Raw genomic sequence first — 14,105 nt, 5'->3', positions numbered from 1 at the left:
TATCTGTTATCACAACCAATGTGAATGCATAAAATTCTACTTTTAAAATAAAAAGATCCTCATGTTGGGTAGAAAAAAACCCATCCATATACTACTTATTAAAGACACACCAAAAACAAAGTGGCATAAATAAGGTGAAAGTAAAAAGATGTGGCTGGGCTTGGTGGCTCACACCTGCAATCCCAGAACTTTGGGAGGCTGGGGCGGGTGGATGGCTTGAGCCCAGGAGTTCGACCCCAGCCTAGCCAATGTAGTGAGACCTCGTCTTTACAAAAAATAAAAAAAAATGAGCCAGGTGTGGTGGCATGCACCTGTGGTCCCAGCTACCCGGGAGGCTGACATTGTGGTGAGCTGAGATCACGCCACTGCACTCCAGACTGGGCAACAGAGTGAGACTCTGTCTCAAAAAATATTAATTAAAAAAATTAGAAATTAATAAAATTTTTAAAAGATAGGCAAAAATATATTTATATGCAAGCAAAAGTGGCAATGGCAATGTTAATCTCTAAAAATGATTCAAGGCAAATGATTTAAACAGGAAAAGAAAGCTATTTTGTGTTGAAAAAGGCACAAATTGCAATATGTAACATCATAAAGTTCTGTCCATCAATAAAATAACATCAAACATATGAAACAAAATCAATCAGCAACACATGAGAAACTGGAAAATCTCTCTTGCAGTGGGAGAGTCTTCTCCAACTCACTCTGTCCTTGAGAGATGGAATAGCTATAAACTACTAATAAAATAATACTAATAATTAGAGCAATACATTATTAAAAAACCTTACTGGGTGTGCCCAAGGCAAATTCATAACCTTAAAGATATTTATTATTGAATAACAGAGAATGAAAATAAATGACCTAAATACTCAAATCTAAAAACTATAAAAAGTAGAAAATAAACCAGAGGAAAATCTGAAGGAAAAAAAGTACAAAATATAAAATTGTACCTTAATCAATTAGAAGAACTGCCAAAATTAAGAATGAACTCTGATCTGGATCTTTGAAAAAACAAGTAATGTTACACAGGACAACAGGCATGTTTTATATTGATAGGGTGTAACCCACTAAGATAATATAGCAGGCATGAACCCTGTATTCCCAACAACACAGCTTTGAAACATAGAAAGCAAGAATTGTGCAAGAAGAAATAGGCAAATTCTTAAGTTTTGCAGAAAACTTCTTAGAAATCAACACATTATGTAGCCGTAAAATATGTCAGGTGTTGAGATAATTTGAATAACACAATCAACAAGCCTGATCCAATCAGTTATGGCTCAAACTTCGTTCTAAAACACACACTTTTATTTTAGGTTCAGGAGTACATGTGCAGGTTTGTTACTTAGGTAAACTTGTGTCACGGGGGTTTGTTGTACAGATTATTTCATCACCCAGATACTACGCCTGGTATCCAACAGTTATTTTTTCTGCTTCTCTCCCTCCTCCCTTGCATCACTAAAACCAAGGAGGCTCCAGGAACAATGCTGCTGTTGTTCCCCTCTATGTGTCCATGTGTTCTCATCATTTAGCTCCCACTTAGAAGTGAGAACATGTGGTATCTGGTTTTCTGTTCCTGCATTAGTTTGCTAAGGATAATGGCCTCCAGCTCCATCCATTTTCCCGCAAAAGACATATCTCATTCTTTTTTTATGGCTGCATAGTATTCCACGGTGTTTGTGTAACACATTTTCTTTATCCAGTGTCATTGATAGGCCTTTAGGTTGATTCCATGTCTTGGCTATTGTGAATAGTGCTGCAATGAACATTTGTGAAAACACACACTTTCATTTCAGACGCACAACACTCACTAAGACTAACCAAATACTAAGCCACAAATAAAACCTCAAAAAATTCAAAAATGCAGAAATAATTAAATTCATACACAGCCGTGCATCACTTAATGACAGGGATACAGTGTGAGAAATGCATTGTTAGGCAATTTCATCACCATGCAAACATAAGACTGTGCTTACACACGCCTAGATGGTACCTATATATTTTCATGTATATGTATTTTTTCATCAGGAAAACCAAATGTCCCAGCACCATTAGTGAATATCAGTCATTCCTTTACTTGTCTGCAATGTCACTATCAACTACCATATATCAGGTTTCTATATATGCTCCATTATAATCTTATGGGACCACTCTTGTATATGTGGTCTGTAATCTACTGAAATGTCATTATGTGGCATATGACTGTAGTGATATAGAGAAAAAGAAGCCCTCATTCCTCCCGAGAACTACCCATCAGGAAATTAAATAACACCCTTCTATATAACTCTTGGGCTAAATAAGAAATATACTGTGAAATTATAAACAATACAGAAATGAATGACAATGAGGCCAGTACATATCAAATCCTGTGAAATATGGCTGAAGTGGGACTCAGAGGAAAATTTACGGAATTAACTGAAAATACTAGAACACAAAGAAGTCTAAAATAATGAACTAAGCACACTACTCAAGAGGTTACAAAAAGAGCAATAAAATAATCACATGGAGGCATCCACTTCTCATTTTGGTATATTTTCTTCTACCTTTTTTCTTAAAAAAAGATTATGAGATATATAGATATCTAGATATCTAGATATATAGATATATAGATATATCTAGATATATAGATATATAGATATATCTAGATATATAGATATATAGATATATCTAGATATATATAGATATATAGATATATCTAGATATATATAGATATATAGATATATATAGATATATATAGATATATAGATATATAGATATATATAGATATATAGATATATAGATATATATAGATATATAGATATATAGATATATATAGATATATATAGATATATAGATATATATAGATATATATAGATATATAGATATATATAGATATATATAGATATATAGATATATATAGATATATAGATATATAGATATATATAGATATATAGATATATAGATATATATAGATATATAGATATATAGATATATATAGATATATAGATATATAGATATATATAGATATATAGATATATAGATATATATAGATATATAGATATATAGATATATAGAGATATATAGAGATATATATAGATATATATAGATATATAGATATATAGAGATGTATAGAGATATATAGAGATATATATAGATATATATATAGATATATAGAGATATATAAATATATATATAGATATATATAGATATATAGATATATAAATATAGATATATATATATATATATAGATATCTATATCTCTGGAGACATATATAGATTTTTTTTTTTTTGAGACAGAGTCTCACTCTGTCACCCAGGCTGGAGTGCAGTGGCGCAATCTCGGCTCACTGCAAGCTCCACCTCCCAGGTTCAAGCCATTCTCCTGCCTCAGCCTCCTGAGTAACTGGGGCTACAGGTGCCCACCATCACGCCCAGCTAATTTTTTGTGTTTTTTAGTAGAAATGGGGTTTCACCATATTAGCCAGGATGGTCTCGATCTTCTGACCTCGTGATCCACCCGCCTCAGCTTCCCAAAGTGCTGGGATTACAGGCGTGAGCCACTGCGCCAGGCCTATGAGCAATAATTTTTAAGAAAAAAATGTAGAAGAAAATATACCAAAATGAGAAGCGGATGCCTCCATGTGGTGGGACTCCAGAGGAAGTCTGCTTTCTTTAGGCTCGACTATGTTTTCTAATTTTCTACAATAAACATGCACTACTTTTATAATTGGTTTTAAAAAAAAGAAAGCTGCTTTTGGAGTACTATTGTGAGTCACTCCTACTGCAGCCTAAAAGCCTGCATGTTTCAACTGTTCCCTTAACAGCATGCCCACTTTACAGACAAGGAAACTGAGGTCACAGGCCCAGACCTTTTCCTTAAGCCCCAGCACTAATGATACAGCAAAAAACAGCAGTCCCCACTCCAGAGAGCCTCCTGGCAGACTTAATTCCAGGAAGCTCTGCCATCCCACCCACGGCCAACCCCCAGGACTACCCCAGAAAAGAGAAAAGAGTCAGCTCAAGTTTGCACATGTTTAATCCCTGCTCTCCTGGTCCCAGATTCCAGAATCCTTCTAGGCCACACTTCCCTTCTCCTGCTCACCCAATGCCTAGTCATCCACCACACTTCTCCTCACCGGGATGCCAAAGCCAGACCCATTCTCCCAGGGGTTACTCTTCCCCACCCTGACTCTTGTTGAAGATGGACACATGACCTTGGTCAAACCATCTGGCCCCACTCAGCAGAGGCAAGGCAGGAGGAGGAAAAGGTAGGGAGGTCAGGAGTCCATCTGGGGCTGCAGCAGCCAGCACAGGAACAGGAGGCAGGCAGAGGCGCAGGGACCTGAGAAGGCTCCATTGCTCATTTGCTTCTTGATCCATTTGGTGTATTTGGTGACGCGGGTGTACACGCCTGGATTCTGTGCCTTTGCGCAGGCCTTTTCCCAGGACAACACCCCGGCCAGAATCCATCTGCCCTCAACTTCACAAGCCAATGGCCCTCCAGAATCCCCCTAGGCAAAAAGAGAGGAGTGATGGAGGCTGTGAGTCCAGCTGGGCCTGCTGGGCCCTGGGGACCCATGCCCACCCTCTGAGCTCTGCTGGGAGGGTTTTCACTCCTCCAGGACCTCACTACTTGGGGTCCTCTTTTGGCTCCTCAGCTGGGACCCACACCCCAGAATCAGGGCAAACGTCGGCATCACAGGGGAAGGAAGACAGGAGCAGAGCACTACCGGGTGATGGTAAAGGAGGGAGGCCGGGCCAACCCCGCCCCAGGGAACTGCCTCCACCTGGGAGAGGTTCCCAACAGAAGCAGAGCTACCAGAACCTCCCAGAAACTCACATAGCACAAGTTTTCTCCATAATTGGTGGCACAGATCATGTCCCCCAGGACAAGGGGGACAACTGGGGGGAAGATGGACTTCTTGTAATGCCGGTCACACCTCTTGTTGTCCATGATAAACACCTCAGCCTCCTGCAGCTCTGGGGTCAGCGTGGAGTTGGCTGTGGAGCCTAGCAGGGTGAGCAGTGACCTCTCACTCCACCCAACCCTGACCTCTGTCCAGGGTCCTGTCCCCTTCACCCTGGAGACTCAGCCCAGCCACCGCCTGTCATACCTCCAAGCCCTCCCCTCCTTCACCGGCCCCTCCCCCTGCAGTGCAGGCCTTGTCTGAAAAGCCCCCGCCCTCGAAGGCTCTGAGTCCAGATCTCCTTCTTGGGAAACTTCTGCTTCTGAACCAAGCCAGCCATAACTCAAGTCTCAGTGCAGCCACTTCCAATCTGGGGCCCAGCCCCGCGTTGCTTCCCTGCAGACTCTCAGCTCTGCTGGCACCGCTGCTCTCTCCACCTTCGTTAACACTCTCTCCTCCTCCAGGGCCTCAAGGCAGTCCCTCTGCCCAGAGCTCATTCCAGATCCCTCCCAGCTGGATCTCAAGACCACCAGACAAGAACTTTGCCTTGTTCTCCTCAGCCTGTGCCCACACCCACACCCAATCATGACTTCCCTCCCGGCAGGGCATGCATTTCTAATCCCAAGGGCTGGGTGCCGACACTCAAAGTGTGTCAAGTGAAGGAATGAGTGAATGCCCAGCTCTGAGCTTCTATAAGACACAAATGGTCATGCCCAGCCCAGGCACTACCAGGCCTGAATGAGGTGTCCACATAAACAGTAACAATGGTCACCACATGAGGAGTGGTCCTAACACATTCAGAGAACCAGGTCCAGCAGGAAAGGCCCCAGAAGGAAAGGAGTGTGCTCTTGGTGGTACCGCACCCACCCCCCATCCCATCCTGCTCACCTGAAAAGCGCTGCTTAACCTGGCTCCAGCCAGTCACCCAACACTGCGTCCCAACCTTCAGGTTGAAACTGGGCTCCGGGAGGCAGATGGGCTGCACGTACTCACTGAAGGTGACAGGTGTTTGAAGGTGGACAAGCGCAACATCACCCATGATGAAGGTCCGGCCCCAGTACTTGGGGTGCATAATGATGTCCCTCACAGGGACCCGGAGGGCCCTGCTGAAGTTCATGGGCTGCAGCTTGGAGGTGCCAAGCACCACTGAGTACTCTTTGGTGCTGTGGGAAACAGAGAGCCCCACCTGGTAGGTATCAGACTCCCAAGCAGGAACACACTCCTACCTCCCTGCGGCCCTATCCCTTTAGCAGGAGTCCTGCCTCCACCCAATCTGCCTAATCCAGACTGAGGGCACTGAAGGTCGGAGAGCTGACTGCCTCCTCATTCATCATTCAAATTGATTCAAGGTGGCCTGGTCTGTGTGTTGTGCGTGCAGGTGTGGAAGTGTTGGTGTACACATATGCTCTCATGCATGATGGGGTAGGGGGCGTGTTCTGGGTTTTCCTGTTGCTCAGCTTAGGGTGCAGTCTTTGTTGCTAGGGGCTCCTGCCCTAGCTCAGTCCCTGGCCCCCAGGAGACCCCGAACACAATTCTCACTTATCCCAGGTGCCCTTCCCATTCCCTACCTCCCTCCCACACTGTTTCACTCAGGAAATGAGGAAGCTGGGTTGGGCCCATGGTAGCTCGGGGTCTCCAAGCCCTGGACACATGGGCCACACTCACCCTTGGATGCAATGGGCCGCAGTCACCACCCAGGTGGGGTCGATGAGGGCCCCTCCACACACGTGCTCATTTTCCATCCGGAGGCTCACCTCCCAGGGCCAATGGCGGGTCATTTCCAAATCCTCCGACCACCAGGGCTCACCACAAACTTCAGGAAGAAGTGTGCCAGGGAGACACAGGAACCACATAGAGGAGGATGAGAAAGACTGAGACCTAGATGCCCTACAGGGCCAATTTGCACAAAGCTGTAAACTCAGGGCCTCTTCCCATTTCAGAGATGGGGAAAGTGAGGGTGAGAGAAGGGCAATGGCCTGCCCAAAGGCACTGAGCTTGACGGAAAGTGACAGTGACAAACGTAAAAAGTATCAAGGCAGAGGCATGGAGAGAGATTCTGAGTCACAGGGAGCCTTCAGCCCAGGACCTCAAAACAAAGGCAACCAGAGAAGGAGCCCCAAGGCAAGAAATGCATTTTCTTGCATCTGGGGAAGTTCCTCCGCCACTTCTGAAAAGCTATAATGCTTGCTGCATTTCTTAGATGCAGAAGGCCTCTGTCCCCTACGCTGCTCAGAGTCAAGAAAAGCTCCTGACTTCCGTGTCAGAAGTTTTCACACTGAACATTCAAAGTGCCAGCAAGGAGACCCCAGAGGCCCCTCACTCACAGGTCACATACTCAGTTTTCACACAGTTCTATCAGTCAAGTTATATGGTTGTATGAATGTATGAAGAAACACAGATGCAAGCATTCTAAATAAAATAGTAGCTAACGTTGTATTTTTAAAAAACAATGCACCATGATGATTAAGGATTGTCCCAGGAGTGCAAGGGTGGTTCCACATTGAAAGAATTCTCAGTGGATTCTCCACATAAAAGGTTCTAACAATCTGAAGACAGAAAGACCATGTGCTTTCCTCCACGGACACAGAAAAAGTCATTTGAAAAATTTAACACATATTTATGACTTACAAAAAAAAACCCTCTTACTTAAACTAGAAATAGACGGAAAATCTTTAACTTTACAAAAGTTAGATATACCCCAAACTTACAACAAACATCACACAACACTAAAGAACAGGCAGAAAAGAACCTATCCCACCAGAGACCAGGAATAAGGACACTTTGTGGAAGGAGGGCAGAGGAAATAACTGAGAGAACGCAAGGGGGCTGCTGGGTGCTGGTTTAGCCTTTTTTTTTTTTTTTTTTTTTTTTTTTTTTGAGACAGGGTCTCGCTCTGTCACCCAGGCTGCAGTGCAGTGTCACAGCTCACTGCAGCCTTGACCTCCCAGGCTCAAGCAATCCTCTCACCTCAGCCTCCCAAGTCACTGGGACTACAGGCAGTTGCCACCATACCTGGCTAATTTTTAAAAAATTTTTTTAGAGACAGTCTTGCTATGTTGCCAGAGCTGGTCTCAAACTCCTGGGCTCAAGCAATCCTCGCACCTCAGCCTCTCTACATACTTATTCTACTTTTTAACCTGGGTGGTGATAACACAGGTGTGCTCACTGTGTGACAATTCCTTCAGCTGGACCTTCATAATTTGTGCATTCTTTTGGAATGCATATAATACTTCAATAAAACAATTTCCTTTTAAAAACAATAATGTTTTTTTATCCCAGCACAACCAACTAGAAAATATACTGAAGTAAGATACATTTTCAGCAGCAAAAAAAATGATAAAAGTTCATAGGAATTAACTTACCTAACACCACATAAGACTCCTGTGGTAATAAACTTAAAACTCTAATAAAGGACACAGAAAATGATCAGCATAAATGGCAAGACAGTCCCTGCTCTTAAAAGAACAGCTAAGGCCTGGCGCGGTGGCTCACGCCTGTAATCCCAGCACTTTGGGAGGCGCAGGCAAGCGGATCACAAGGTCAGGAGTTCGAGACCAGCCTGGCCAACATAATGAAACCCCGTCTCTACTAAAAATACAAAAAAATTAGCTGGGCGTGGTGGCGGGCACCTGTAATCCCAGCTACTCGGGAGGCTGAGGCAGAAGAATTGCTTGAACCCAGGGGCCGGAGGTTGCAGTGAGCCAAGATCACGCCACTGCACTCCAGCCTGGGCAATAGTGCAAGATTCCATCTCAAAAAAAAAAAAAAAAAAAAAAACAGCTAAATATTTTAGATGTAATTTTTCCAAAATTAATCTATAAATTCATTTTGTAAGTTAGAATTTTTAAGAAACTTGATAAACTTATTCTGAAACTGAAACAGAAAAACAAAGGTCTATGAATAGCTCAGTCTTTGAAGAAGCACAGCAAAGAAGGGCCATTTGTCCTAGCAGATATTAAGACACATGTGAAAGCCATAATAATAAAAACAATGTGGTACTGTCACAAGGACAGACAATGGAAAGTGACAATGGAAAAGAATAGAGAGCTTGAGATTGTTTCATGTGCTGCACAAACTTGATGTAAATAAAGGAGCCACCACAATCACTGGGTAAAAGAAGGACTGTTGAGCACACGGTGTTGGGAAAACTCGCACACTATAAGAGAAATAAGAAAACCAAAACTGGATTCCTTGCTAATAGCACTTGAAGATCTAAAGGTAAAAGGTAAAACTGTAAGATAAATAAATCATATGACATGGGGTAGGAAAGGACTCCTTAAAACCTCAAACACAAACCATAAAGCATAAACTGATTAACCTGATTATATCAAAATCGAGAGGTTTTGGCCCAGGAGCAAAGTTAACAGACAGAGGACAGATAGGGAGGAAATATTTGCAATATCTAAAATGAATACAAGACTTTATGCAAGAAACTTTAGGAAAGCAACAAGAGAAAAAAGAGATAATAGGCAAAGGATAGAGACAAGCAATTTATTAGAAGAGGAAACTCAAGAAGCCAACAACATATTGAGACATGATCAAACTCAACAATAATGAGAAAAATGAAAATTAAATCAATAAGTGATTTTTCAATCTATTAGACTGGCAAAAAACATAAAAGCAGGATCACACTAAGGGTTGGTAGGTCTGTGGCAACCTATACACCTTCATGCACTGCTGAAGTAGGAGTTTGGAGAACTGACCAAATTAGAATATGGATAGTAGATAAAAGTATGGTATCATTGTAAACTTTTGAAGTTGTTAAGTGTACTGTGGTTATGGAAGAGAATATTCTCAGAAAATACATACCAAAGTATTTAGCAATAAAGAGCCGTGCTGTATGTTACCCTCCACTGATTCTGAAAAAAATTATATATGTGTGCATGTTCCTTGTACTACTTGTATTTTTGCAGTGTTTTGTAAGTTTCAAATTATTTCCAAATTTTAAAAATGTCTTAATGAGGCTGAATTAAAAGAAGTGAGAACAGAAAGAGATACAGAGAACATACCACTTATGTAAATTAAAAATACATGCACACAAGACAGCAATATGTATTTTTAGAAGAGCCCACACAAACAGAAAGATCCCCAAGAAAGATTAAGCGAGTGGAGAAGGGGAATGGGAGTGGAGCTTGGACAGAAGCAAGGATAACTAACTTAATCCATCAGTCATCCATTCTATAATGAATTAGGGTAGAGTTCTGGCAGGACCGATGAGAATGGAGGCCCATAAACTGAAGAACAGGAGTAACCCAACGCTCCATGCCTAAGGTGTAAGGAAAAAGACAGGAAACCCAGAAGAGCTGGGCTCTGTTGACACTGCCACAAGGCCCAGGAAGCTCTATCTGCAACTGAACGGCTTCGAGCTCGAAAGGTTCTGTGTGCAAAAGGGTCTAAGATGAGGCCTGGGCTGAATTCCAAGAGGCTCAGCATTCCTATGGGAGGCCAAGATCCTCTTTACTCTAGGCTGTTAGGTCTGTATGTTCTGGTAGCTGCAGGCTGTTCTTTAGAAAACAGACCCCTTAGACCAAATGCCTGCTTCCTACAGACCCAGAACCACTGTCTATGTGACTCCCTTCAGACATACCCTCCCAAGAGCTTCAGCTTTTCCTGCAGCAGGGTCTCACCCTACCTACCTGGATTAGTTGTGTCCTCTTTATAACCTGGAGGAGAAAAGAGGGACAGAGATGAAGCAAGCATTCATGACAGGATGACAGCAAAGAGGTGCATTTTTAAATTAGTTCATTCATTCATTCACCAAATAGGTCCTAATCTCCCACTCTGTTCCCAGCCTGGAGCCAGAGGCTGGGGAGACAGAGGTGTGTCAAATAGAGCCTACTCTCAAGGAATACAGTGTCCAGCAGGGTGGACAGAGGTAAATACAAAACCACCTGCATGAGATCAGTGCAGGGACAGGGCGGCAGGCTTCAGGGGAGCCCAGAAGAAGTGGTGGACAGAAAAGATCACTTCAGTGGGAGGAGGGCTTACTGTGCCAGGTGTTAAAGATGAGAAGGTAAACAGAAATGAAAAGTGATGATCACATTCCTTGCAGGAGAAACATCATCGTGTATGCCAGACTGCAGAGGATGAGGGGCAAGACCTGTGATGGCAAGAGATGAGCCAGGGGAGGAGAGTCAGGCATCAGTCATGAAGGCCTCGAAAGCCTGGCCAAGAAGCCAGGGTGAGACCCTCTGGGAAAAGGGAGATCAACAGAGGTATGACTGAGCCAGGCTTGCATAGGCAGCCCAGATATTAGACAGGAAGATGACAAGACTGAGGCACTGAGATCCCACCAGAGGCTCTGCAGAACCAAGGCAAGAAATGAGAAGGTCTGAATGAGGAAGTGGCTGTGAGAACAGACACAGTGAGCTGTGTGGGGGACTTAGGCACATGGGTGGGTCTAGGATCACACCCCAGTTTCTGGTTTTGGAGAAAAGTGGCTGCCATCCACTTAGTTAGGAAACAATGAGAGAAGTCAGTTGGCAGGAAGAAGAAGACCTCAGCATTGACCCCAAGGGGTTGAGATGTTTCTAGGCCTTTCAGGTAGAGATGTCCAGGAGGCAGCTGCACATCCAGACAAGTTTTATGAGGCACCATCGCATAAATGGCAGCTCAAGTGAGTTCACCCAGGGAGGAGTTAAGAGGGGAGGAGCAGGAAAAAGAGAGCAGCTTAGGGGACACCAACACGTCCGGGATGAACAGAGCAGGGTGGCATGGGACAGACACAGAGGAGAGGGGGAGTTACCCTTGAGGTAGAGGAGAATCAGGAGACCACAGAAAATGAAAGAGGAGGGGGTGGTACAAAGGCCAGGGATGATCAGAGTGGAGAGAGCCCAGGAAGGAACAAAGGGTTAAGTGGGGAGCGAGGAGGCACTGGCAGGAAGCATGGAGGGAAGACATTTGGGAGGTCTGGCAGTGAAGGGGCAAGAGATGGGGGAGAAAAATCAGCAAAGCGAAAGCAAGAGGATACGTATAAGAGAGGATGGTGGAGGGAGTGTCGCACAGGGAGAGCCCACACAGCAGGGCACAGGTGAGCCGCTGGCCCTGCACCAGAAGCAGGCCTCTCTGACTCCTAAAGAAGTAGGTGAGGGTGGTGTTGAGCAGTCCAGTTTGGAGGGGCCCCTGTGGGTTTGGGGATTGGGTTCAGGAAGACAGCACCCAAAGCCTGTGTTTTCTGAGGGAATGACGGGCTGCTAGGGAGGCAAGCTGGGTTGAAATAGATGATCTGGGAAGAAGGTGAATTTTAGAATATTCCTGTAGTGGATGGGGACCAAGAATTTTCCTGGGCCAAAAAGCATGTCCAAGTGGGGTCTCCAGTGGGGCTCAGCTCCATGAGAAGATCAGAGCGGGGGGTGGAGGGGGAGCCTATGAGAGGCCTGAGGGCGGCTCGGGTGGTAGGGACATTAGCCACGGTGTCCAGACTGGCAGCGAAGGAAGAGACTGCCAGTGGAGGAGAGTAGGCAGGGGTTCCCCGCACCGCTGGTCCAGGGCGCTGTAGGACAGGTGTGCCCTGACGGAGGAGGCAAGAGGAGGCAGGAGTTTAAGATCCTGGAATCGCCCTGGCGAGGTCCTGGGCGCGAGTAGTAGAGGAGAGCTGACCGCGGGGTGCGTGGGCCGCAAACATCCCCCACCCAAGAGTAGGCAGCCACACCCCTGGGCCGGTCCCCGGCCTCCAAGGCCAGGCACGGAGCCGGAGGCGGAGCAGGGCTGGGGCCGGGGAGAGGGAAGGTAGAGCTGCGGAGGAGCGCCCACCTCACCCGAGCTCAGCGGCAGCAGAAGCAGCAGCGGCAGCAGGACGCGGCGGCTCAGGACCGAGGGCCTGGAGGTTCCGGACCCCACGCCGAGGCTCGACCGCGAGACGGCCATGAGGCTGGGGAGGTGCCACCTGGCGGCTGCGGAGACGGTTCCCGAGAGCCCGGCACGTGCCTGGCGGCCGCACACGTGACCGCACTGTAGCACGTGATGGCGCCGGGAACTCCTGACAGCTCCCCGCAAAACTGGCGCATTTCCCTCACCTCTACCTCCTGCCTGTTCTTGAGGACGACCTGGGAGTCCTGAGTCTGTGATTGCTCCCAGGGTGGCGGGCCCCATGAAAGCACCCCCAAGGGTTTTAAGTTGGTGACAATGCCCAGAGAACCTGACGGATGAAGGTGCACCGCATCCCTGGACTACTAATGGCATCCTGTTGCCCAGCCTCTGACTACACCCTTGGTTCCCTGGTCCCAGCGCACTAGAGAGTTTCACAATTACTCTTGGTTTGAGAATCTGGAAAGATGGAGAAAGCACAAAAAAGGAAAAGAACCGTAAGGCTATGGAATCAGAGAAGATGTCTTTGAAAAAGTGATATTTGAGCTGGATCTAAGACTACTGTAAAATAAGGACTCTTGGGGGAGACCAGAGAAAGGAAAGACATGTGTCCTCTTCCACAGACAACCAGTAAGATCGTGGCAGCTAAAAGGAATGGTGGCTTGTGCCAGGCCTTGGGCTTCCACAGGGATTTTTTGCAGAAGAATGCTGTCTTTGGATCTGCTAGGCATGGCAGAGATTGGGAGGTGATCAGCTGGACTTGGAGCCACATTCCCTCCCCAGCCTGGCACCTAAGTGGGTCCACATGAATAGAGGTGATGTGTGCCACTTCCATGCCAAGGCAGTCAACAGGAGGTTGCTTTTTCTATTCTTGTTAATGCAGAGCATTGCTTCTCAAAGTGAGGTCTCCAGACCAGCAGTATTAGCATGAGCCAGGAACTTAGAAATGTACATTCTTTAGGTCTTTCAGGTAAATGTACATTCTTGTTAGAAATGTACATTCTTTTAAGGTCTTTCTACCTGAAAGACAGAGAATGTAGGCCCTGTCCCAGACCTACAGGATTGAAAACACCAGGGGTGGAACCAGGAACCAGTAATCTGTAATTTTGTTTTAAGAGATGAGGTTTCCTCCTGTCCCCCAGGTTGGAGGGCAGTGGCATGATCATATATCTCTGCAGCCTCAAACTCCTGGGCTCAAGACTTCTTCCTGCTCAGCCTCCAGAGTAGCTGGGACTACAGGCACAGGCCACCATGCTATGGTGCTCAGGCTGGTCTCAAGCTCCTGGCCTCAAGGGATCCTCCTGCCTCAGTCTCCCAAGTAGCTGGGATTATAGGGATAAGCCACTGTGCAGGCCAGTAATCTGTATTTCACAAGCCTTAGGGGATTCTGATGCAGGTAAAGCATTAACTACAGGA

At 45.5% G+C, this 14,105-nt stretch overlaps 1 protein-coding gene across 2 annotated transcripts; it reads right to left on the bottom strand.

The window, feature by feature from the left end:
• Nucleotides 1-3,994: 3,994 nt before the first annotated feature.
• Nucleotides 3,995-12,812, bottom strand: PRSS45P (Putative serine protease 45). Of its 2 annotated transcripts, none has more exons than XM_054552186.2 (6): nucleotides 12,641-12,812; nucleotides 10,520-10,546; nucleotides 6,549-6,696; nucleotides 5,772-6,046; nucleotides 4,817-4,986; nucleotides 3,995-4,487 (listed from the first exon to the last, which is right to left on the bottom strand). In XM_054552186.2, the coding sequence occupies exons 1-6, from the start codon at nucleotides 12,747-12,749 to the stop codon at nucleotides 4,254-4,256; spliced, it is 963 nt and encodes a 320-aa protein (XP_054408161.1). In that variant the 5' UTR covers nucleotides 12,750-12,812; the 3' UTR covers nucleotides 3,995-4,253. The 2 variants fall into 2 exon arrangements, with proteins under 2 accessions (XP_054408161.1, XP_054408162.1); XM_054552187.2 differs by having other exon boundaries at nucleotides 12,636-12,785.
• Between the last annotated feature and the right edge of the window lie 1,293 nt (nucleotides 12,813-14,105).

Source organism: Pongo abelii, chromosome 2 (assembly GCF_028885655.2).
Source record: "Pongo abelii isolate AG06213 chromosome 2, NHGRI_mPonAbe1-v2.0_pri, whole genome shotgun sequence".
Lineage (NCBI taxonomy): Eukaryota > Metazoa > Chordata > Mammalia > Primates > Hominidae > Pongo > Pongo abelii.
Note: the sequence above shows the minus strand (reverse complement) of the source record. Positions and strands in the feature narration are given on the sequence as shown.